The following is a 25,499-nucleotide window of genomic DNA, read 5'->3' as shown; positions in this document are numbered from 1 at the left end:
GTCGACTCACATTATACCTGTTTAGCTTGCAATTCATTATCACATTTTTGAGCTTTGCAGGTTTGCTGTAAAAATGTTAGTTTAGTTTTTAACTCAGCTAGAATTGAATCATCAGACAATGTCAATCGGTGCTCGCAATGCAAACAGAGACTTTCTACTTAGAGCATCTGCAATTACAATTGCCTTTCCTGAGTGATAATCAATAAGTAAGTCATAATCTTTCAACAGTTCGAGCTAATGACGCTGTCTCAGATTCAAATCTTTCTGCGATATCATATATTTTAAACTTTTATGATCGATAAATATATGACACTTTTCACCAAACAAATAGTGTAGCCAAATTTTTAACGCAAAAACAATAGTTGCCAATTCTAAGTCATGTGTTGGATAATTCTTTTCTTGTGGCTTTAACTGTCTGGAAGTATAAGCTATTACTTTACCTTCTTGCATCAAAATACAACCTAAACCATTCATCACTGAAAATCACAAATTCCTTACCCGATTTAGGCTGGACTAGAATTGGCGCTTTAGTCAACAGGGCTTTCAACTGGTCAAAACTTTATTGACATTTATCAGACCATTCAAATTTTACATCTTTTTGTAATAGCCGTGTCATCGTTGTAGCTATCATCAAAAACCCTTTCACAAATATCCGGTAATATCCAGCTAATCCCAGAAAACTTAAAACTTCAGATACATTTTTGGTGGTTTTCAGTTAACAATCATTGAAATTTTATTCGGATCAACTCTAATGCCTTCAGTCGATACTATGTGTCCTAGAAAACTCACTTCCCAAAGCCAAAATTCATATTTGCTAAATTTAGCAAACAATTGTTTATCTCGCAAATTTTACAGAACAATTCTCAAATGCTCGGCATGTTTGATCTCATCTCGTGAATATACCAGAATATCATCAATAAATACCACAACAAATCTATCCAAATACGATCTGAAAATTCTATTAATGAAATCTATAAATACCACAGGTGCATTAGTTAAACCAAACGACATCACAAGAAATTCATAATGTCTGTACCTAGTTCTGAATGTTGTTTTCGGCACATCCAAATATTTCACTCGTAATTGATAATAACCAGAATGAATATCAATCTTTGAAAACACTATGGAACCTTTCAATTGATCAAAAAAATCATCAATACGAGGTAATGGATATTTATTCTTGATTGTAACTTTGTTGAGTTAACGGTAATCAATGCATAGTCTCAATGATCCATCTTTTTTCTTAACAAACAGAACAGGTACACCCCAAGGTGAAAAACTAGGTCGAGCAAAACCCCTATCAGTCAGCTCTTGTAACTGTGCTTTCAACTCTTTTAACTCTGTCGGAGCCATTCTATATGGTGCTATCGATATCGGTGTTGTCCTTGGTACAAAATCTATAGCAAATTCAACTTCTCTGACCGGCAGTAATCTAGGTAATTCCTCTGGAAACACATCAGGATACTCATAAACCACTGACACTGATTTAAGTTTTGACTCAGACACTTTTGTATCCAGCACATAAGCAAGTTAAGCATTACAACCTTTTCTCATATATCTCTGTATTGACATAGTTGGTATCACATTAGACAACCTGTACAATTTATCTGATTCAATATAGAGCATTTCACCATTTTGACATTTCAATACAATATGCTTTTGTTTACAATTTACCACGGCGTCATGCAAAATTAGCCAATCCATACCCAATATCACATCAAATTCATCGAACGATAATAGCACCAAATCAACCGAGAAACAATAACCTCGTATCATTAACAGACAATTCTTGCAAATTTTATCAACCATCACATATTAGCCTAGAGGGTTCGATATTTTGTAACAGCCTGGTTTAGACCCTAGTCGGAATAGTAGTTTCGAGACCACGAATCTGAGTCAGAAAAATATTTTAATTATATTTATGTGTTTACAGTATGTTAGAATGCATGTGTGAAATTTTCGTGAATTAATTTCACCAGTTGGTTATTTAATTTTATAAATGGACTTAATCACGTAAATTGTAAAATTTTCTTGCTATTTGTTAAAGTGCTTTATAGCTATGTTCTTTTAATATGGAGGGATTAAAATGAAATTAGGCCAATAGATAATAGTATGGATGAAAGTAGACAACCATTATTAAGTTTTTATATTAATTTGTAAAGGTTATTATGGTCAATTGTGAAATAATGTGTATTATGATAAAACATAAATTAAATTAGCCATGCATTTGTTCATCTTTTGACCGAATTTAACAAAGAAAAAGAAAGAAGAAGAATAAGCTAGGTTCGACTATTGTTTTCCTTGATTGAGGTATGTAATTTGTTCGGTTTTTGATAATTTTTATGTTTTTAAGATCGTTACTTTGAGTACTAGCTAGCCTATGCCTTGATTTTCGGATTTGATGATGATTTTATGTTTTTAAATTGTTGAAAGCTTGATGATTTTTGTGTTTGATGATGAAAAATAAGTATGTGTTAATAGATTTTCATGTTTAATTAAGTGATTTTTAGTAAAAATGCTTATTTGGGATTAAATTGTAAATTTTATAAATTGAGGGGTCAAAATGTGAAATAAATGAAAGAAATGGGCTAATTTGAACCTTAGTAAAATTCGACTATACTAGAGTTCAATGAAATTATGTGTATTTTGTATTTTGTGAAATAGGGACTAAATTGTAAAAAATGTGAAATATTAGGGGCTTAAGTGCAAATTGCCCTTTTATGTGTTTTTAGGTGAATTTTAGTATAGGTGTGATTAAATAAGTTTAATTTATATTAATTTAGATCAAGAAAAGAGAAAATCGGATTTGGATCGGGGGAAATCTAAAGTTGTTGAATAGTCGTCCCGATTCGTTTGTCTCCGTACGAGGTAAGTTTATAAGTAAATAAATATCGTTAAATTCGATTATATATTTTAATAGTGCCAAATTGAATTATTACTTGTGTATATGTATATGCCAAATTGAATTAAGTATGGGAGCAATATGTACGAGCTTGAATCAATTGAGTTACGACGTTCGAAAGCCCCGTAGGAACCTTGGGAATAGTTAGGATACATATGTCATGACATAGGATTCTGATATGTGATTTCGTGTAAGGCAACGTCTGGGACATTGGCATCGATTTGTGATTTACATATAAGACCATGTCTGGGACATTGGTATCGTATACGAGTTCGTGTAAGACCCTGTTTGGAACAGTGGCATCGATATGTGATTACATGTAAGACCACGTCTGAGATGTTGGTGTTGTATGAGCTTTTCGACTATTTGAGTATCCTTATTATTTTCGAATGGTTCAACGGGCAATATCGAGTTAAGATCGAATGTGAAATTGAGCTAAAAAGGTTTAGGTACGTGCTAAGATATATGATTATGAAAGTAAGGTAAGTATATACTTGAGATGAATACATGAATCATGTATGATAAAAGAGAGATTTATATATGCTTATAAATATGTTTGTATTTGGTCAAGTTTAGTTAATATGTTAATGTTTATGTGATGATATATGAATTTGCAAGTGGGATAAATGTATATGTGACTAAGGTTTGCTTAATTTGGCTTAGTTTCATTGAATTATGCATGTTATTAAAATAAATTATTTGCTTATGACTTACTAAGCTATTTAAGCTTACTGTGTGTGTGTGTTCGTTTGTTGTTTTATAGATTTTGGAAGCTAGTTACGAGCTCGGGGATCGTCAAGGAAATCCGCCACACTATCGATCACTATTTTGGTATTTTAAAAGTTTAACTTATGAACCTATGGCATGTATAAGCTAGCATTTGTTTTGGTCGATTTTGGATTTGTATATATATGAGCCATGCAAAAATGGCTTGTAATGAAGCTTATGTTTATGCATTTTCAGTTGTGATATAAGTTCATGTTAGGTATATATTTATTTTGGCTTAAAGTAACAATTTATGGTTTATGTTTAGTTCTTTGGGTAAGTTTGATATATGTGGTTGATGCATGTGTTTGAGATATGGATTGTTTATGATTTATTATTGAGATACATATTCGAAACATGAATCAATTTGGAAATTGTTTTTAAAGTAAATTATGCATTCGGTTATGGCATAGACTTATTATGAAAGTATATTTCATGATATATATATGTATGGTATTAGGTTATATGGATTGGTTTGATTAATGAGTTAGGTGACGGTTGAGTATATATATGGTATTTTTTATGTCCATTCGGTTATGTTTTAGACTTATTGTGAGAATTATGTTTCATGGTATATGTGTAATGTTTAGATATAAGATCCGATAGTAGGTAATAAAAAGAATGATGAATAATCGGCCATGAAATTAGCTCATTTGGAAGCGTATTTTATGGTATAATTTGCGTGGATGTATATGCGTTTTGGCTTGAATAATGATGTGGAAGTTGGATGTGTTTTATTTTTTTTTAGTATGATTTCAATTATGAAATTTGGTTATGCAAATGAGTTTATTTTGTAAATTGATAAATGGAAAATGATGTTTACTTTTAATCTTGTATATCGGTAAATTTGGTATGGTAAAGACATGAATATGATTATTTAGTTAAATGTTAAAGTCATGTGTGTGCAAGTGTGTTTATAATTGCTTTGGTTATTTCACGAATTAAATTAGGTTATAATGCATGTTTAAATTCGGATTATGATGGTAAATATGCTTATATAAATTATACTTGAATGTTTTATCATATATATTTAGCTTTATATGGTGGATTGGTTGAAAGTTTTATGTTTGAACATGATTTATAGCAATCAAAATAGGCATGCATGATGTGTTTAATGTTGGTATTCGTAAATGGTTCAAATAGATATGGTCATATGCGCATGGTTTTGTGACTAGAAAAAAAAAGTATGTTTAGTCTTAAATCATATTTGTTTAAATGAAATTATATGTAAATGTATGACCATTACCAATACTGTATATAATATTGGACATAAAGTTTGGTGATATGATTTGTTTGGGCTATTAAGTGCATGTTTGATTATTTATTAAGTATTCAAATACCATTTTAATAATGAACATATGATTTGTGTATAAAAAATTATATATATACCTGTGTGAATGTGTGAATATATTATGTTCGGTAATGCCTCTAATCCCTAGTCCGGCGACGTATACGGGTTAGGGGTGTTACATACTTTAACCACGAATTTAGTGGACTCGATAGGTAAATTTTTACTAGATACTAAATTCGTGAAAATATATGAATGAGTTGAATCGGGATCAATTAAATAAGTTACATTAATGTCAATACGAGAGAAAGTACCAGTAATAACATCTAGTGCAGAAGCATCTTTACGTGCACGAATAGCATAAGTCTTAGCTGATGCTCGTCCTTTGGATCTTACAGTGGAGTCTTTTGTCATACCACAGCTACCACTCGTATTTCCAGGATTACGAGGTGATTTACCCCTCGTAGCTATGTTGGTCGGCCTTAAAGTTTGAATATTATCTTTTTCAGGTTTCTCTGGGCAATCTCTAAGATAGTAGTCAAAAGAACCACATCTAAAATAAGCTTCACTCTTCATTCGACATTCACCAAAATGTAGCTTGTTACACTGCTTGCACTTAGGTTTGGTGTTTCTAACACTACCCACACTCGCTACAGATGTAGCCTGAGATCTAGGACTGGAGCATCAAATACCTCTGTCTCTACCGGAGTATCCCGCAGAAGTAGTAGAATGGTCATGATATTTCTTTGATTTTTTTATGCTGACTGTTATGGCTTTCCTGTCAATCTTTTACTTGAAGTTCTGGTTTCAATCTCAGCTTGTCTTTTCTCTTTGCTCAGTTCTTTAGCTTTATATGTCTGATCAACCAGTACAACAAATTCTTTTCTCTTTTCTTTTTGTTGACTAATAATTTTATATATTCGTTTAAGCCATCTTCAAATCGCTTACACATTACAATTTCAATCGGAATACATTCTCTAGCATATTTGCTCAATCGGACAAATTCCCTTTCATATTCGGACACTGTCATATGACCTTGTTTAAGCTCCTAGAATTCTTTATGTTTTTGGTCAAGAAACCTCTAGCTGATGTATTTCCTTCGGAACTCAGTTTGAAAAAATTCCAAAGTAACCCTTTTCTTTCGACACAACAGAAATTAATGTATTCCACCACTGATAAGCTGAATCTTTTAACAGATATACTGCACATTTAAGACATTCAGCCAGGGAACAAGATAATTCATCAAGAACCTTGATAGTATTTTTTAAACAGAACTCAGCTCTTTCAGGATCATCTTTAGCTGTAGCTCGAAATTCTTCAGCATTGTATTTACGAATTTTATCAATAGGAGGCTTACCAGTTCTAATAAGTTCTGTACTTTAAGGAATATCGAGAATCGGTTGAGAAACAGAAGGGGGTGGAGGTTGTTTCATAGCCAGGCTCAGTCGTACAAATTCAGTAAACCATTCATTCATCATTTGGAAGAAGGCTTCTTTAGCCTCTCCTTCCCGGCCCTCAGATACGGGCCTCTTACTACTCAAAGCTGTTCTTTACACAGAGGCTTGAACATTACTTTCTGCTTCTTCTGAATCAGCTCAGTTGGATGACACTACTATATTAAAACATGTTTTAAAATGGTCAAGAGATATCACACTATCACAGGTTATATAATGGCATGTATAGCTAGATTCATATATGCTATGTTAGTCCAAGAATCGACTAAACTGTAACTCAATACCAATAAATGTAACACCCCTAACCCATATCCATCACCAGAACAGGGTTACAAAGTATTACCAGAATTTACAGATTAATTAATAGACATTTCATATCATCTAGCATACATATCAGAAACCAATCAAAATCAATTATATTGTCCCTTATGCGAGCCCTCGAGGCTTAAAATGCACGTTAGAAATAAGTCAGGACTAAATCGGTCAGTCAAAAGAATTTTTCAGAAAACATCAAAATTTTTCAAAGGTGCAGGGGACACACGCCCATGTGGCCAGGCCATGTGACTCACACGGTCAAGAGACATGCCTGTATCTCAGGCCATGTGAGTATTCGAAATAGGGATACACGGTCGTGTCCCAGCCCGTGTCTAAACTTATGAGCTCTCTGACTTGGGCCACACGACCAAGCCACACGCCCGTGTACTAGGCTATGTGAGCATTCTATTTTGTACAAATTAAAGATACAGGAGACACACGGTTGTGTCACCTGGTCGTGTGTCACACACGACTGAGACACACGTCCTTGTCTCTGCCCTTATGGACGAAATAGGTCATTTTTCTAACCACATTTCTCACCCAATTTGGCATCAACCTAACTCAACATTTTTGCACAATAAGCAGCCTTAACAAGACACTTAAAACAAGTTAAACTCAAATATTATACATGAGATATCATCACATAAATCCAAATATCCAAACTTACCTAATTGACCAAATACACATATATGCATATTTTACCAAAATATATACCAATTTAAACCAACCATCAATATACCTATAGGATTTTCATCATTCAATCATTTCAAACACACATCAAACATGGTAAAACCACTTATACACACATCAAAATATATCTATCACAAGCCATTCAAATGGCTAGTCTCAATAAAACATCTACTTGCAACATTGGCTAAACTAACCTATACATTTCATTATAATTAGAATTAATTTACTATTTATACTAAATGAGCCGTTGGATAGTGTGAATCTGCTCTGACCAGCTTCCAACCAAAACAAGCTTCCGAATTACTATAAAGCATGAAAAATAAAATAGAGTAAGCATTTAAGCTTAGTAAATTCATATAACATGGAATTTAACTTACCATTTATTCACATTTAAGGTAAGCATTCATAACATATCCAAACCAATTTGGCCAAAAGCCTATATACATATCCTCAACATGTTAGCCATGTGAATCTCATGTAATATTCCATAAACATGGGTAAAAATAATCACCAAGCAAGTTTCATATACATGTATCATCCCATTTCATGTTTCAATATATCATGTAAGATCAATTTCAGTAACAGTTCATGTCATTCTCATAAAATCTCGTAACAAAACTGTGCCCGTTGAACCATTTAAAATATCATTAGATACACGAGAAGTGCATACAAAGTGTACAAAACTGTAATCTGTCAATTCATATTCAGGAATGCTCATATGAGCATGTAAACGGGAAGCTCTTTTGAGCCATATAACGGGAAGCTCATTTGAGCTGTATAACGGGAAGCTCTTGCGAGCCATTTATTGGGAAGCTAAAGAGAGTTGTGGTGTATCTTCAACACATGCAGGATTATAACTATATCGAGAACCCTAATGACATGTCATTTGCATCCTTCGAATTATTAAGGTTCAAACAAGACTCGATAATTATCGGATATGTGATCATAATTAAACATCGCAATTTGTACAAATCATACATAACAGTATTCAATTTAAAATATTGAAATATAAAATTTAATTACACGAACTTACCTCGATAAGGATATGTAGATACGAAGGCTACTAATCTAATACTTTTTCTTTGCCTCGATCTAACCCTGTATTAGGTTTATTCAGATACGAATAAATTTAACTCAATTTAATATAATTCATACTCAATTTAATCCAACACACATATTTAGAAAAATTACTATTTGTATCTATACTTTTAATTAATTACAATTAGGCCCTAGGCTCAAAAAATTCATACAATTTAATCCTTATTCAAGTCTAGCCTATTTTCATACATATCAATAGCAGCCCATATATTTTACAAAAATTTAGAATTTTTTTTTAAAATTTTTCATCTTTTCAATTTAGTCCCTAATTGACAATTTCATCAAAATTCTCTTTACAAAAGTTATTTATCTAACAACAACTTTTCATTTTCTATCATAAAACTTCAAAGTTTAACTATACTCATCCATGGAAAAACTCTATTACTTTAACGGTTTTGCAAATTAATTTCCGAGATAGCTAGATTAAACTATTATGATCTTATAAACATAAAAATCATTAGAAACAAGACTAAGATACATACCTAATTGAGCCAAATAATTTCGCTAGAACTCAAGCTCCCATGGCTAGGGTTTTCATATTTTTGATGAAAGATGATGAGAATGAATGATAATAATAATTATTTAATTCATTTATCATCATTATTTTATCAACTTTCCAAAATTAACCTTAACAATTTCTTAAATTTCCAATGATGAATAAATATTCTTATCTACTAACTACTCTAAATGGTTTATTTTCCATATAAGGACCTCCAATTTAAAATTCCATAATAACTACTAGATTTCAATTTTCACACTTTTTATAATTTAGTCTTTTTTATTTAGGCATGTAAACGGTAAAATTTCTTAACTAAATTTTTATATTATATTTTTATCATACTGTAGACCATAAAATAATATTAAAATAATTTTTTTCTGACCTCGAATTTATGGTCCTAAAACCACTATTCCAATTTCACTGAAAACGAGCTATTACAGGCACCACCCAAACCCCCCAAAATATGGATATCTGTATTTCATACCCGTATAAACCAGTGCCGCCCATCCCAAACACTCAACCCTTAATTTTTTTTTTACTAGTAGGTTAATGATTGGGCTGAAAAAACGAGGGTGATGCCACCTCTCCACTACCCTCCACCACCCACAACATACCATTTCCATAAATAATGTGGGTGGCATACCATTTTGATATTTATTTTTGTATTATGTAGGTAAAACAACCGACCCTGTGGCCTTCGTCTACTATATGAGGGGTTAAAACAAAGAAGCACCTAGTAACCACATACAAGCCTTATTCTGCCACACAATTGGCATTGTGGCCTAGTGCTGGTAGGATTCACAGCCCTATACATGTCCACCACTTGGAGGTTCAATGTGTGGCTGGCTGTACAAATATTGAGTGTTGCTTCTGATTCTGCACAACCATGTTTGCAGAAACTGTGATTTGAGAAAAAAAAAGACTTTTGATGAACTTCTTCCCCCAACAAAGCAGAAGTAACTAAAGGACAATCTACTAATTGTGATGATCGAGACCTCATTTTCAAATTCAGGGGATGGCAGATTATTATTTTTCATTGGTTATATGCTAATCACATCCAAGGAGATGATTACCAGAGGATTCCGAGATGTAAAATCACTGCAACTCAAAATTGAAATCAAATATCAAGAAATTATAGTAGACAAATATATGTTTTTGATGATGGCATACAAGCAATTTACACATTATAGTAAGATGATAAATAACAAATATTTTTTTTCCTTTCGACTTGAGATTGGAACCAAGAAAAAAATGGATGGAAGGAATAATGACTCGAAGAAGGATGAACGAAATAGTTAGATTCGTGTTGATTATCATATTTTTTATAATAAAAAAAAGTATTGTTGAAATATGATAATAAATAGTATGAGTCTGTTGTTGAAAGTTGAACACAAAGTTGAGATGAAAATTGTTATACAACTCAACATAAATAGGTCAAAAGTCCCCACGATCACATGGCACATAAGGGTTATAGTATCAATGTAAATGACGGCCGGCAACAAACCAACCCAAAGCATATAGCTTCTTGCCCCCAACAGATTTATCAAGTTAAGAATTATTCAATTCCTTCACACCCGACCTAAAGGCAGCTCCAAATAGACCTAAATCAGGTATAAAGCTAAGTATCTCCTCCATCTTGTTCATCCTCCACCCTACTAAAATCTCCTTCTCCATTTCTTTAAACTCCTCTCTATCAAAAGCATCAAAACCTATAGCTCACTTTCCGTACAAAGCTCTTGATGATTCGGGTCCAGTTTATAACCTCAACCTACTTTCAGTCCAATAACATGAACAAATATTCATAGAGAGTACTGGGATTTATTATTAAATAACTTGGACAGATCTTACTTGTTATGAGTCGAAGACCGTAGAGAGGTATTAGACCACATCATATTTATCCCATTTCAATCCTCCGTCGCTGTCAGTTCATTTTCTCTCGTATCATTAGAAGCTGCATCAAAGGTTTACCCATCTTCCCTTTTAACAAACAATGGAAATTACATTGGCAATTTGCTGCCATCTCTTAATTTCACTTTTCCAAATTGGAAAGTATTGTTGAACAAGATTGCTCCTTTAAGGAAGTCTCACTCTTTTTTTTCTTTGGTGATTTTAAAATATGATGAAAATTCGTCTTTTTCTTTTATTATTTATGTTCATTGTAAGGAAAATGGACTTAAAATAAAAGAATTATTGCCATATAGAATAGAGTGGAAAAATGGAATTTATATCTGGAAAGGGAAAAATTAGTCTGACAAATAACAGAATGCGGCTTCAATTTTATTGATGAAGATTTATATAGTTGCTTATTTCTTTTTGGTACAAGTAATTGTTTATTTCCATGTACACAGATTTGAAGAGTAGTTATGAGACCCCAAAAGAAAAGAAAAGAAAAAGGTCAAAATTTCACTGTATAAAATGGCAGTGAGATTATATTAGAGGTGAAACAGTAATGAGAAGTCGAGGAGCGACTTTACCATCACAGCCCACCCATAGCCAGCTCCGCTGTTCAAACAACCGCTCAATTATTCAACCTGCAATTCAAAAACCATCATCTAATTACCACTAATCAAAGTGCCTAACAGCCTAACAACTAAAATCAGAGCAGTAGAAAATGCACAAACATGAACTGGAAAATTCAGCAAGGAGATAGGTCAATGAGAAGTCCAAAATTTGCTTGATAATGTATGACAAATGTGTCACCACATGGTGCCACATTTTAAAAGGCTCAACTTCCAAGTAAATATATGCAAATTGGAAACATGGCTCATGCCTCTTAAATTTGTAGAATTTTACTAACTAATTCCCCAAGAACACTTCAATTTCTTCAAAAAAAAAAAAAAGAATGTACTAACTAACTTACTAAGTACCTCAAGGTGTTTATAAGAGAATTGACATTCTGTAAAAGAACAATAATGGTTAAAGAGTTATTACCTATCAGCATCCAGATAGCCGACTTGAAGATGATAGATCTCTCCCACAAACAAGAGAATTTGCCACATTCCAAATTGAGAACCATACAAAGATATGTTTATGGTACAAAAAATATTTACTGCCACAAAATTAAGAATGGTTAGAAGCAAGAGTATGCCGGAGCAGAATGCTAAAGCAATCAAATAAACCAGTACACCAACCTTTGAAAGGAAAAAAAGAAAATGAAGAATTTTTGCAACCTTGTTTGAATCTCTACCACCGTAATTTTGCACCAAATATTGTTTTCATATACTCTTCCAACTCATCTTGACTAATCATTAATACATAAACATATACAATAACACGTACTATAGCAGCTGACCTGCACAAATTCAAATAACAAAGGTGAAACTGTGAAAACAAATTACAAAATTAGAAACAGAAAAGGACACGGACAAGGAAAGGTGAAAGAATATTGACTTAATACGGCAATTTTTACTTTTCAAAGCAGAAGTCTAAGAGTAGCACACCTGAGACTGCCAAACACATTGATCTCCTCCATAGTGCTTTAACTGAGAAAATCGTAGGCCCTATGGCAAAGGAGCAAGCACATGTTGCTGTATTCCCAGTATTTTCCTACAGAGGTCTCTTAAATGTAGTATCAACAAAGTAACTAGTTAACTAAAACCGCCTATCCATGATGCTGAAACAATCACACACTCTACTATTGGAATTCTAACAATCCGCCTCAATCTATAGCTGGGTTCTCCATCTTTATACAAAAGTGTTTCAGCAACAGTTCTTTTGTAGCATAATCACCAAGTTATACAACAGTTTTGTATATATTTGTTACGAATCCCATGTCCTAAATACCATCTTGAGAAGTGTAGGAATATTCTGTAAATATTTTAGGAATATTTTGTAGATATTTTCTTTATTAAAATCCCTTATTTTAAGGGATCATATCTCCTATTTAGTATCTTTCCTAACTTAGAGTTTCCTAAAGTAGTGTCATAGGTTGTATATAAAAACTCTGATTTATGTTCTATTTAGTATAAAATACTCTGATTTCTACATGGTATCAGCTTAGGTTACGATTTCTTTTTCAACCTAGACCATGTCCGAAACTCCTTCTCCTACTTCGGAGATTACTTCAAATCCAGAAAATTTTTCTGGTTCCGATGCTCCATCAGATTCGTCTGGTCTGACTATCACCTGCCATCGATTGAATGGCAACAATTTTCTTGAAGGGTCTTGTGAAGGTAATCTGGTCATAAAAGATCCAGAAGGTAACCTTTCTTCTACTGCATTTTTCTCCTCCCAGTTGACTCCTAATTGGATCCTCGATTCTGGTGCTACGGATCATATGACTGGTAACAAGGCATTGTTTCACAATTTTTTCCATACCTTTGGTAAAGCTGTCAAAACGGCTGATGGTACCTTGTGCAAAATAGAGGGACATGGCACTGTTATTCTCAATGAACAGATTGCACTTAAAAATGTTCTCTTTGTACCAAATCTGGCGTGCAATCTCATCTCTGTTAGTAAATTGTCCACAGACTTGCACTGCTCTGTAATTTTTAATGATCGTGATTGTACTTTGCAGGCACTGAACTCGAAGAAGATGATTGGTAAGGCTAGCTTGCATAATGGTCTCTACATCCTCCCTACCTCTCCTAAAATCGAGATCTCCAAGTCATTTACCGCTTTAGGAAAAGTTGATACTGTTATGTTATGGCACTTTCGTTTAGGCCATCCTAGTTTCCAATACCTTGCAAAATTGTTTCCTGCTCTATTCATTAATAAAAGGCCTAATTCTTTTTCTTGCAAAGTTTGCTCTCTTGCCAAACATACTAAATCATCTTATTTTCCTTCTACATACAAGCCTTCTTACCCTTTTGCTTTGATCCATAGTGATATTTGGGGCCCTTCTCGGGTGAAGAATGCTGATAATTGTAAGTGGTTTATCACTTTTATTGATGATCACAATAGGATAACTTGGACTTATTTGCTGAAAGATAAATCTGAAACTGCTAGTGTTTTTGTGCAATTTTATAACATGGTTCTCACTCAATTTGGGTCTAAAATCCAGCTCTTTAAATCTGATAATGGCAGTGAATTTTTTGCTAGGTCTTTAGGTGCTTTTTTTAAGGAAAAGGGCATAGTTCAGATTAGTTCTTGTGTTGGAACCCCACAGCAAAACGGCGTTGCCGAAAGAAAAAATAGGCACCTTCTTGAAGTTACTCGTTCTCTTCTATTTACCACTAATGTTCCTAAATATTTGTGGGGGGAAGCCTTATTAACTGCCACATATTTAATCAACCGGATGCCTAGTAAGGTTTTAAAATTTCAAACGCCTCAATCTATATTTTTGCAGCACTTTCCTCATTTTAAGCCTATCTCCTCCATTCTGCCACTTAAAATTTTTGGCTGCACTGTTTTTATCCAAAATATTGCTCCTAATAAGTCCAAGTTAGATCCTAAGTCTTTAAAATGTGTATTGGTTGGGTATTCTTCACTTAAGAAGGGTTATAAATGCTATCATCCTCCTTCTAAACGATTTTTCACCACTATGGATATAACATTTTATGAGCAGGATTCCTATTTCACTCAGGCTGAAATTCAGGGGGAAACATGGAGTGATTTTCAGCCACAACAGGTATCTCCTTCTAATCTTCATTCTCAACCTTCAGAATTGCCATCTTGTTCGTCATTACCTGCAGATCTGTCACCTGTGAATGCTCCCATTGATTCTCCTGTAGTACCTATGACTAATTCACCTACACCCACTTTAAACACTCTTCCTGAAAATACACCTACTCCAATTGACAGTCTTCAAAAAACACCATCACCCAAACAGCTTCGTGTCTACACAAGAAAAAGAAGACATATCCCTGAGACTGTTTTGCAATCTAATTCTTGCCGAGAATTGGATTTGGGTCCAGCTGCCGAAATGGAGGAAGAAATCAGTAAGTCCACTACTCTAGATGACTTTCCTATTGCTATTAGAAAAGGGGTTAGATAGTGCACCAAGCATCCTATTGAAAAATTTACTGGTTATAATTCATTGATGCCGTCTTTTCAAGCATTTACAGCAACTTTGGATAAAGAACAGGTTCCCACAAGCATAGCTGAAGCTCTAAAGGATCCAAAATGGAGAAGGGCTGTTGAAGAGGAAATTTGTGCACTAGAGAAAAATGCTACTTGGACCATTACAGACCTTCCTCAAGGAAAAAAGGCTGTCGGCTGTAAATGGATCTTTGCTGTAAAGTATAACTCCAATGGCAGTATCCAACGATACAAAGCTAGACTAGTGGCCAGAGGTTTCACGCAAACATATGGGATAGACTTCACAGAAACTTTTGCACCTGTGGCAAAGCTTAACACTATTCGAGTACTCCTAAGTTTGGCTGTAAATTGCGATTGGAAATTACACCAACTTGATGTAAAAAACGCATTTCTTAATGGCAAGCTTGAGGAAGAAGTCTATATGCAATTGCCACCTGGCTCAAAGTCTATTGAAGGTAGCAACAAGGTTTACAAGCTCAACAAGTCTCTATACGGGTTAAAACAATCACCCAGAGCTTGGTTCGAGAGGTTCACTAAAGTCATTCTTCAAAATGGCTACAAGCAGTCCCTTGCCGATCATACGCTTTTCATCAAGGTAACTTCTACAAATAAGAAAGCTATCCTAATTGTGTATGTGGATGACATCATTCTTACTGGAGATGATGAGGAAGAGATTAGCAATTTGAAGAAGTTGTTAAACAGGGAATTCGAAACCAAGGACTTGGGAAAGCTAAGGTATTTCCTAGGAATGGAGGTGGCAAGATCAAAAGAAGGACTTGTGATCAACCAGAGAAAGTATGTACTTGATTTACTCAAAGAAACTGGTTTTCTTGGCTGTAAGCCGGCTGATACACCAATGGAGGCAAACTTGAGATTCAATAAAGAAGATGAGTCCTTAGTAGACAGAGAGAAATTTCAAAGGTTAGTTGGGAAACTAATCTACTTATCCTTGACAAGGCCAGATATAGCTTTTCCCGTAAATGTGATAAGTCAACACATGACTAATCCTACTGAAGAGCATATGGCAGCAGCAAATAGAATTCTCAAGTACTTGAAGAAAACTCCAGGACACGGCTTAATGTTTAAGAAGACACAAGACAGAACTGTTAAGATTTTTACAGACTCTAGTTGGGCTGGAGATCTCACTGAAAGAAGATCCACTAGTGGGTACTGCACTTTTGTTTGGGGTAACCTTACAACTTGGAGAAGTAAGAAACAATCTGTTGTTTCAAGAAGTAGTGCTGAAGCTGAATTTAGAGTACTAGCTTTGGGGATATGCGAAGGAATTTGGCTACTTAAATTACTAAAAGAACTTGGCACAAATCAGGAGGATCACTTTGAAGTTTTGTGTGATAATCAATCTGCCATTCAGATTGCCACGAACCCAGTTCAACATGACCGAACAAAGCATGTTGAAATTGATAGGCATTTTATTGCTGATCAAGTCAACAAAAAGACAGCCACTCTTTCTTACATTCCTTCAGAAGGACAGATTGCAGACATTCTTACCAAGGCTTTGCCAAAACTTGTGTTCAATAAATTCCTATTCAAGCTGAGATTATACAATGTATATTCTCCAGCTTGAGGGGGAGTGTAGGAATATTCTGTAAATATTTTAGGAATATTTTATAGATATTTTCTTTATTAAAATCCCTTATTTTAAGGGATCATATCTCCTATTTAGTATCTTTCCTAACTTAGAGTTTCCTAAAGTAGTGTCATAGGTTGTATATAAAAACTCTGATTTATGTTCTATTTAGTATAAAATACTCTAATTTCTACAAGAAGGAAATTAACAGCCTTGTTCCATGTCAGGAAGCAGTTGAAGCTCATATATACATTGAAAATCCCAGATTTATGTTTTATTGTACATATGCACAGTATGTGTCATACAGCAGGAACTTAAGCCAGTTTTTGAATATAAGTTTTAAGGATTACAGCAGGAAGAGCTGGCCATCCCATCTTTTTCTCCTCTATGAGATCATACCAAATGATAAAGTATCATAATGAGATTTCCTCCTAGTATAAAACCATCCTTACCAACCGGATTTTCTTTTTCTTTTTTCTTTTTTTCCCTTCTCCTTAATGGCTAATGGCTTCCATTGCCACACGTACCAAATGAAGCACTCCCTCTACGTCTAGGAAGTTAAAATCAAGAGCCTTCTTCACAGAAGATATAGACTTCCCACATTCAGCCCCTTTTGAATTTGAACTGGCAGCCAAAAAAGTAGTTCGGGATTTCCTTGAAGCTTCCATTGCATGATTTATATCTTGCGCCTGCAAATCATCCGTTTTGGTTTTAGTTAAGACCATAAGCTTAAATAAGATATACAAGTCATAAAGCACAAAATGACATGACCCATGCCAATAAGAAAGAGATAAGAGAACTGTTAAGGGTAAGTCTACAAAAGCCTTTGCTCTTGAAAGGCCAACTAGGCAGTCGTGCAACTTCAACATGCAGAAACCAGAACGCTTTCGGTCAACGTATAGGAGGGAGAAAAGTTTGTGAGAAAGCAAAAGGACATTCAGTGCATTAGACCAAAAGAAAAACCTTTTGGGGGGAAACAAGTTTGTGCATGTTATATTAGGGGGTTTTCTTTTTCTGGTTTTTTTTTTTTTTTTGGGGGGGGGGTGTTCAATCAGATGCTTTCACTGTCATACCATATCAAAAAAGCAAAAAATTACACTTTCCAATTATATACAGGAAAAAGTACACTTACAAAATTGAGCAACCGCACAAAATTAGGACGGTTTCGAGCAGAAATAACATGATTTCCAACAACCTGGGGAGAGTTAACACCTTTTGGAAAAGCAACCTTGTCTGCTGCTGTTGGATGGTTTAAATTATCAACATCAGAGGCAGAAGAAGAGGGAGACTCACCTGACATGAAAACAAGAATCAATAATAAGAAAAGAAGTTAAAATTAACTTCATCAGTTTGTTTCAATCAATGCAGTATTAGTATTTATAAAGAAATTTAATGTCCATAAAGGAACATGTGGAAAAATAAAAGGGTGATTAAGGGGCTGGGGACTGAGAAACAGATGAGTTGGCTTACTTGAAAATATCTATTTGAATGCATGCATACGAACAAGGCCAGTCCTAAATGGGTCCAACACCCTTTTGTAAAAGGTAGTTCATCTTACATGTCAAAAAGAACTAGAACACTGATGATTTACAAACTCAAGTCCTCCACCTAAAATAGAACAACAGATATGCATGTATGAACGAAAACAAGAAAAAATTAATCAGAACGACATTTGTCTGATATTCTCAGATTTGAAGATACCAAATAACAAAACCACGGCATGTAAACAAAAGGAGAAACACACTGTAAGCAAGTAACCTAATCATTCATGCAGTGCAATCAATTTCAGCTCTTCTTCTAAGATGCCAACATCATATGTAGAGGTCTTTTCAAAAATGAAGCACCAAAATTCCAGAGTAAATTTCAGAGGCTGGTGCTCCCCAATTACCATGTAAGTGCAGAAGACTAGTAAACAACATTTAGCAATTTTACAAGCTACACAGACTAGCAGGAAGGATTCAACCAGTACAATCATTGGGTTCTTTGAATTACCAGGAGGAACCATTTGTAAAGCTGTCTGCAACTCATGTCGATCTCTATTTGCATTGGCATGAGAGGAATAGATGACTCTCATATAAGCCACTTCCATACACTTGTAAGCCAAAGAAGCAGCAGCCATGTCCTTTAATCTCTCATATTCATGGGCACAAAACCTGAATAATAATTGGTAAAGAAACAAAAATAAAACCAAAAACTAGAAAATGAAATCATCCCAAAACAATATGAAATAACTGAAGAGAACACCAACTGGAACACATAATATTTAACTTACTCGCAGAGTTTTGCTGTGCAACTATAAATTTGCATAGACTGAATCATCTCTCCATGTTTGGCACTATCACTGTTGCAAGATTCTAGTAGAGAAGCACTATGAAGAAACTTCAGTGCTGCCTGGAAGTAAAGTGCTGTGCTCTCCACATTTGATCCAGAGTTCTGAGAGAAATTTTATTATTAAAGAAAGCTAGCTAGAGGCTAGGACAATAACGTAACAAGTTACAAGAAAACAGTATGGCAAAACCTTGAAACGATCAGCCAGATGCTTTAAGTCTTTAGCCTCCTTCAAAGCATTGGTAGCTGCCTGACTTGAAAAATCCTTTCTCATTGGGCTCGGGGCATCAACATCCCTGATCCTATGTCCACCAGATGTATGTCTTGAACTACTGTGCTGAATCCCATTTTGCTGGTCAGACTTTTTTATTTGTTTTTGTACTTTCAATGCACCATCACCTTGAGATTCATCAGCTCTGTCTCCAGTTTGGGACCCAGAAACTGGGCGGGAGCAACCAGTCAGCATCTCATTCTGAGTACCTCCCGAGCGTAGTGATGGTACAGAGTTCCCTCTCTCAGAAGCAATTTCTGCATGGTCAGATTTCTCAGAGTGGAACATCTTTGTATATTTTCCACTGCTGCCATCCCGCACAAAATTCTGCTTTACAGACACAGTAGAGATTACATCTTGACCTCCATTGGCATCAGCTTTAGCACATGACTGACCACCATTTGATTGACTCTCTCTTTTACCAGTCTCACCAGAAAATTTTCCCAATGATTCTTTGTTATCAGAAAATCTATTCTCACTTTCATCAAACTTCATTCCAGGCCTCCCCTGAAATTTGTTTCTACCAACCCTAGGTTTTACCTCATATAAAGGTGCATAATCTTGCTGTTCATCAACAAAATCAGATTTAAGATTGCGCGTCCTGTCCTTTGACCGTGAGGACCCCTTACCAGATTTTCTTGGATGAGAGACATTGGCATTGCCACGGTTGTCATTCTGCTTTTCCTCATAATGGTATTCATCCATTATTGTTGATTTACCAGCATATTGATTCTCTTGGCCTAAATAATCAACACCACCATTCATAAAATGGCCTTTTCTGACTTCAGGGGAGGATTCAATTAGCGCCTTCGCTTTGCTACCATCTAATTGACCATGATCCTTATCCTGAATATCATGTATAGATGACTCAAGGGACCCATGTTGAGGTGCACTGGAAGTTTTTTCCCTCCATACTGTCCCTGATCTGTCACTCCCACCATCTTCACCATCTGAGCTTCTTCTTGGACTACCTGCAACATTCCTCCTTGTCGATGGAAGTTTATTGGGATTGGCAATTCTCATAGGAGATGAAGAAACTGATTCTACAGGTGAGCCTTTTGTTTCATTGAAGCAATGTTTTGATTTATGTGTACCAGATTTTGATTTATGTGAACCAGAAACCTTCGATGAGCTAGAAGTAGCTGCTAAAGAAAGTTGAGCAGATCCAAAATCCCTTTTCAATGAATCTGGAACATCTAAACTCCGTTGGGGCAGAGAGCTGCCTAGATCTTGCCCCGTTTGGTGGCCCTTTGTATGTCTACTTTTTTTCTCCAGTTTACCACTGCTTTTACCTGCAGAGGAATCCTTTCCTCCTGACTTAGATACTCTGGCCTTCTTTTCTCTCCTGTATTCATTCTCGCTGACATCTTCCTTTGTAAACACTCTGCTATCCTGGAAGTGATTGCCAACACCTTGGAGGAAACCCGTATATAATTGACCGTCAATACATTCATCAACTTTCCTCTTTCTTGAAACTTCCCCACCATTACAATTCACCAGATCCAGAGATCCATCAGTTAGGGAAGGATGAACTTTGTCCTTTGGTCTCTTACCAGAGATCTGTTGCCTCTCCTTATCTGACTTCAAAACATTATAAGAACATTCACTGTGCTTAGGCTGATCCTTTCCTAATGCAGTTGGCAAACCATTATTTGTGCTAGGCCCCCCCCATACCACCATGCTCAAACATGCAATCTTCATCAGCAAGATGTAAACTATCACCCTTAATTTTCTTGGAGGACCTTAAGGAATCTTGATCAGTGGTCCTTTTGCTTTTCATCTTTGAAGTTTTGGCATCACCTGTTAGCATGTTTTATAAAAGCAGTACATTACATAGTTTTTAAAAAAAAAAAATTCACAACAATATATATCCGTTTAAAAAGAATACCTCCAACAGAACCGTGTTCCAACAATTTATGCTTATCTCTCCACTTATTTTTGTGTTTCTTGAGAGGCAAATCACTTTTGCTTAGATGATGTAAACCAGGTTCCTCTGACACAGAGGATCGAGTCATATCAGTTAGATTTCTAGACCGGACCGATGACTGCATCTTCTTCATAGGAGTTGGCCCATCTTTATCCATGGCATTTGATATTTCTTTTAAACCATGTTTCTTCCTAGCAGCAGTGAGCATGGCATGTGAACCAAAACTTACTTGGTTTTGGTCAAGTCTCAAGGCATCAGCTGAAGGTAATCTAGACATAATACTGCCAAGGTTACTTTGAAGATTAGTTTGATTCTCTACAGTAGGAACATGATATAATGCGAGAACAGCTTTTGTAGTTTCCTCCTCATCAATGCTGCAGTATTCATTGCCGGCCTAAACATTTACCAGAATGATGTTAGAGATTTGAAGAAGGGAGAAGAGATATCTTTCCACAATCTGTCAAAAGTTTAACTATCAACACTGAGGCAACACAGAACACAAATAACCAATTTGTGGGATTAGAATACTTAAGATTTTATTAATGGTTAATTTAGTATTTTACAGTACCTTACTGTAATTTTCTTTATCCTATAAGATTTTGTTTTTAAATCAAGTTTATTAGTAGAGTTTCAAGTATTTTCTCTTAAGTTTTCTACTTAGAATAGGAGGTCTATTTCTACTTAGAATGCTTAGGTTTTTCTTTCCTAGGGTCAATCGATGAACCCTATGTCTGAAGCTTCGCTTATCTTTTATTTCTGTTTTCCAAATTATTTATCCAATCTTCACTTCCCTGAGGACTTCAGATGATTGTTCAGTCCAACAAAAGTTTGAATATATAAATAAGAAAAAATTTAGAAGCTGAGCCATTAAAGCATGTTCACAGAAAATAAGAAGGGGTGACAGTGAAGAACTTACAGCCAGTTCTCGGGTAAGTCAGCAGGATTTATGCTTACTGGAAGAAGACGCCACTTCTGACAATTATCACAACAAACCCAATTTTCTCTTATCATTACAGGAGCAGCAGTTGCATGGGAAGTTCCAGCAACATTCACATTGGTAGAGTTAGAAGCACCATCCACAGTTGCTCTTGGGTATGATTCGGTTGCCAATAAATCCTCAGTTTTCTTGCCACTTAATCTTTCACTATGTGCACTATGAATGGATGATGTACTTTTTTCAATATTATCAGCTTCCTTCAGCTGATCTTTAGAACAGATTTCCAATGAACTTGCTTGGTTCTCTTCCTGTTCTGATTCTCCAGTATCTCCGAAAAAATCTTTATACCTATCTTCGGCCTTTCGAAATGGCCTTTCTAATTTTTTATCTCCTGATTCCCTTTTGTTTGCATAACTATTAGCATGTGCAGTTTGCTTATTTCTCACCATCAAAGAAGAACTGACCCTTAAGCTTTCTTTAGGTACCTCTGCAGCTAGACTACCACGATGCTGACTGTCTTTTGATTTTCTTTTTCCACCAGAAGACATACACTCCTCTGCAGAAGGCAACTTCATATTGTCTTGCTCATCTAATGTAGCTCCCTGGCTGATCTTCTTCTTGGAAGGATCTACTGATTCATTTTTTAGAGCTTTGCAACCTTTTAGAGTATTAGAATTGGCTTTGACAGCATCATAAGTTTTGTCAGCTTTATTATACCCATCTTTTCTAGCATTGCCAGAAATGACATCCAGAACACTTGTCTTTTGTTCCTCCAAAACCTTTTGAGCTGAACTAGCACTTAGATTCTCCCAGCCTATCTCTTGGGCAAGTAATGGCTCTACTGACTTCTCCATGTCTACATCATGGACACCTTTGTTTCGTGTCGTACCCTTATTTTTTACCTTGTCAGAGGCAGAAGATGAATTAGATAAAAGAGGAAGCTTCAATGTTTTAGAAACAAGCTCCTCACAAGCCAATAAGTCAATATCTGCTTCCTTTTTTGGCATGAGACCACTACCGTTCATTATTTCCCTGTTAATGCCACTCGTTCTTTCAGCCAGAGAATTCTTTTTCTCCATTGACTTTGCTTTCTTATGTCTTGATAGCATTCCATCACACTTTCTAGAATCAGATCTATTCTCTTTCAATTTTTTTTCCTTTACAATCAAGTTAAGTAGATGATCGGGAAGAGGAGATAGTAGCGCCTCCTCCGGTACAGAGAAGGAAGTCATAAGCTACTCAAAAAATCCAGGGATTAAATCTGATCAGTTCCGGACTTGCACATTAGATGTAAGAATATATTTATAAGAAGATTAACAAACAATGGAGGATTTACCCGAAGAATGCTGGTTGGAGATTCAGATAATGGCTCTTGAGACTCCTGATACATCCCTTCACTTTCTGAAGGGCTTTGATCTAAGGACGAAGATGGTGAGACATCAAGGCCAAGACCACTGTAGATTGCAGCATTCTTCTGTGTTGACAAGTCACCTGAACCCATTTTGATTCTCACCTTCAATGTTTTCGGGTCAGACAGACTGGCAGCTTTCTTGCTTGCAAATTCACACCTAAAGGCAAGCTCATCAACATGAGCAGATGTTAAGTTGACCTCTTGTTTAATTGAATCATTCACAGTTGATGTCTTACGAAGGGTTTCAAAATTCGAAGGCAGTCCAGGCATCACAGACTGAGAACCACTTGATGAACATACTGAGTTATGTCGGCCATCCTACATGACAAAACAAAGTAAGCAGCCGGTTTAACTTGGACTTCTCAAATAAACCAAGATCCTGTGAAAGATTCCTTCTTTGTATGAAATAAATTCTATTTCCGAGGAAAATGAGACAAATTGAGAAAACACAACCTCCAATGGCATTTTTGGGGGCGATCTCGGTGCATGCCAGCTCTGAACTTTTGGAGAACCATTCGGATGAGGCCAACCCGGAGAACGTGTATAAGTAGGTAAGAATGACCCATATCCACCAAACTTTGCACCTGTGGCGATAGAAAAAATCACAAAATCATTAATTTGAAATTATGAACCCCAATTTACGGTGACTCTTCACCTCATACAAACCATGATTCTACTTACCCAGATTCTCTGCAGAAACTCCACCTTCAAAATCTTTCTGAAAATGTCCAAGAACATGTTGAATTTTCTCATCCTTCAAATACATGAAGTCATATATCACTAAGGGGTAATGAAAAAATGGAAAGAGACTAAGAATAAGCACCAGACCAGAAATAAGACATTGAGAAAGATCAGCATACATATAGTAGTCCACGAACAGTTAGTAACTAATCCTGTAGAAACAGCAATAACACACAGCAACCATGGAAGCCACCTAATGTGCTTGAATCTTACTCTCCTAATACCTATGAAATTCCCAGAGTTACAGTTAAGACTACCATAACGTTTTCACTAACCTAACTAGTAATCAAAATTCATTAATAATGCCTTCGCAAGTAACCAGATGTCCAACAAATTTCAGACAACTGGAAAAAGAAAGCGCGCACACACAGACACACACTACAACCATTAATACACCCATACACAAAACGGCTTCATCGCTAGACAGAAAACAATTCACTTAAGTTAAATAAAACTCCTAAAAACTAAATTCTCAAGATTCCTCCACATGAACCAAAATAACTAGTAAAATTAGAATAAAAACTGAAATATGAATCCATATGTAATATTTCTAGAAGCAACAGAAGTAAAAAAAGTAAAATCAATTTAAAATTGCAGTTACAGAATTTCAATTGATCAGCAAAAATCTTAACTTTAGATCTAAAACCCAACCAAAAAAACTAAAGTCGACACAATATGATTAAAAATTAATTAAAAACAAAAATGAAAGCAAAGAAAAAAAGAGCCAAATTTTCTTACTATGTAGGAGAGAGAAGATAGATCATTTTCGGTGTCTGTGGTGGCATCATAATCATCGTTATTGTTACTATAAGAGCAAGCCTCTCCTTCTTCAAGCTCAGTCTCTTCCATTTCTCTTCCAGCAAACTTTATCCCTTTCCTCGCATCGTTACTCCCCAACGAAATCATTCAAAAAAATAACAAAAAAAAAGAAAACCTCGCCCAAATATCAAGTTCTCGAACTTAATTTTCTATAATTCCAAGCCCACAGGTTTCTTATACTAATCCTTTTCTACAACCACTAAAACCCACCAAAGAAAAAAGCGGATATTTACCCTGATTTCAATCAAGACCTGAAACACGATCAGGAAGCCAAACAACAAACCAACATTTTTAAATGGTTTAAATTCGAAATCAAATAAATCGATTTTAAAACAAGGATCTCTCAAATTTTTACTGTTTTTAAGAGCTTTTTTGGATTTTAAAAAAAAAAAAATTTCGGTGCGATCTCTTTAACTTGAATCAATTAGCAAGGAAATAGAAAGAGACGAACTCTCTGTGTGGCTTTGGTGTACAGAGCAGCCGCGGT

The 25,499-nt window shown here is 35.3% G+C and overlaps 1 protein-coding gene across 1 annotated transcript; it reads right to left on the bottom strand.

The window, feature by feature from the left end:
• Window positions 1-11,267: 11,267 nt before the first annotated feature.
• On the bottom strand, window positions 11,268-25,497 carry LOC107891120 (cysteine-tryptophan domain-containing zinc finger protein 7). The gene is made up of 14 exons (XM_041075924.1): window positions 24,932-25,497; window positions 24,134-24,206; window positions 23,906-24,036; window positions 23,378-23,770; window positions 22,021-23,276; window positions 21,066-21,478; window positions 19,097-20,919; window positions 18,851-19,011; window positions 18,571-18,731; window positions 17,711-17,871; window positions 12,452-17,267; window positions 12,143-12,303; window positions 11,943-12,060; window positions 11,268-11,542 (listed from the first exon to the last, which is right to left on the bottom strand). The coding sequence occupies exons 1-11, from the start codon at window positions 25,097-25,099 to the stop codon at window positions 17,073-17,075; spliced, it is 4,935 nt and encodes a 1,644-aa protein (XP_040931858.1). The 5' UTR covers window positions 25,100-25,497; the 3' UTR covers window positions 11,268-11,542; window positions 11,943-12,060; window positions 12,143-12,303; window positions 12,452-17,072.
• Window positions 25,498-25,499: the final 2 nt, after the last annotated feature.

This window comes from Gossypium hirsutum, chromosome A08, assembly GCF_007990345.1.
Source record: "Gossypium hirsutum isolate 1008001.06 chromosome A08, Gossypium_hirsutum_v2.1, whole genome shotgun sequence".
Taxonomy (NCBI): Eukaryota; Viridiplantae; Streptophyta; class Magnoliopsida; order Malvales; family Malvaceae; genus Gossypium; species Gossypium hirsutum.
This window is presented reverse-complemented; position numbering and strand designations above follow the sequence as displayed.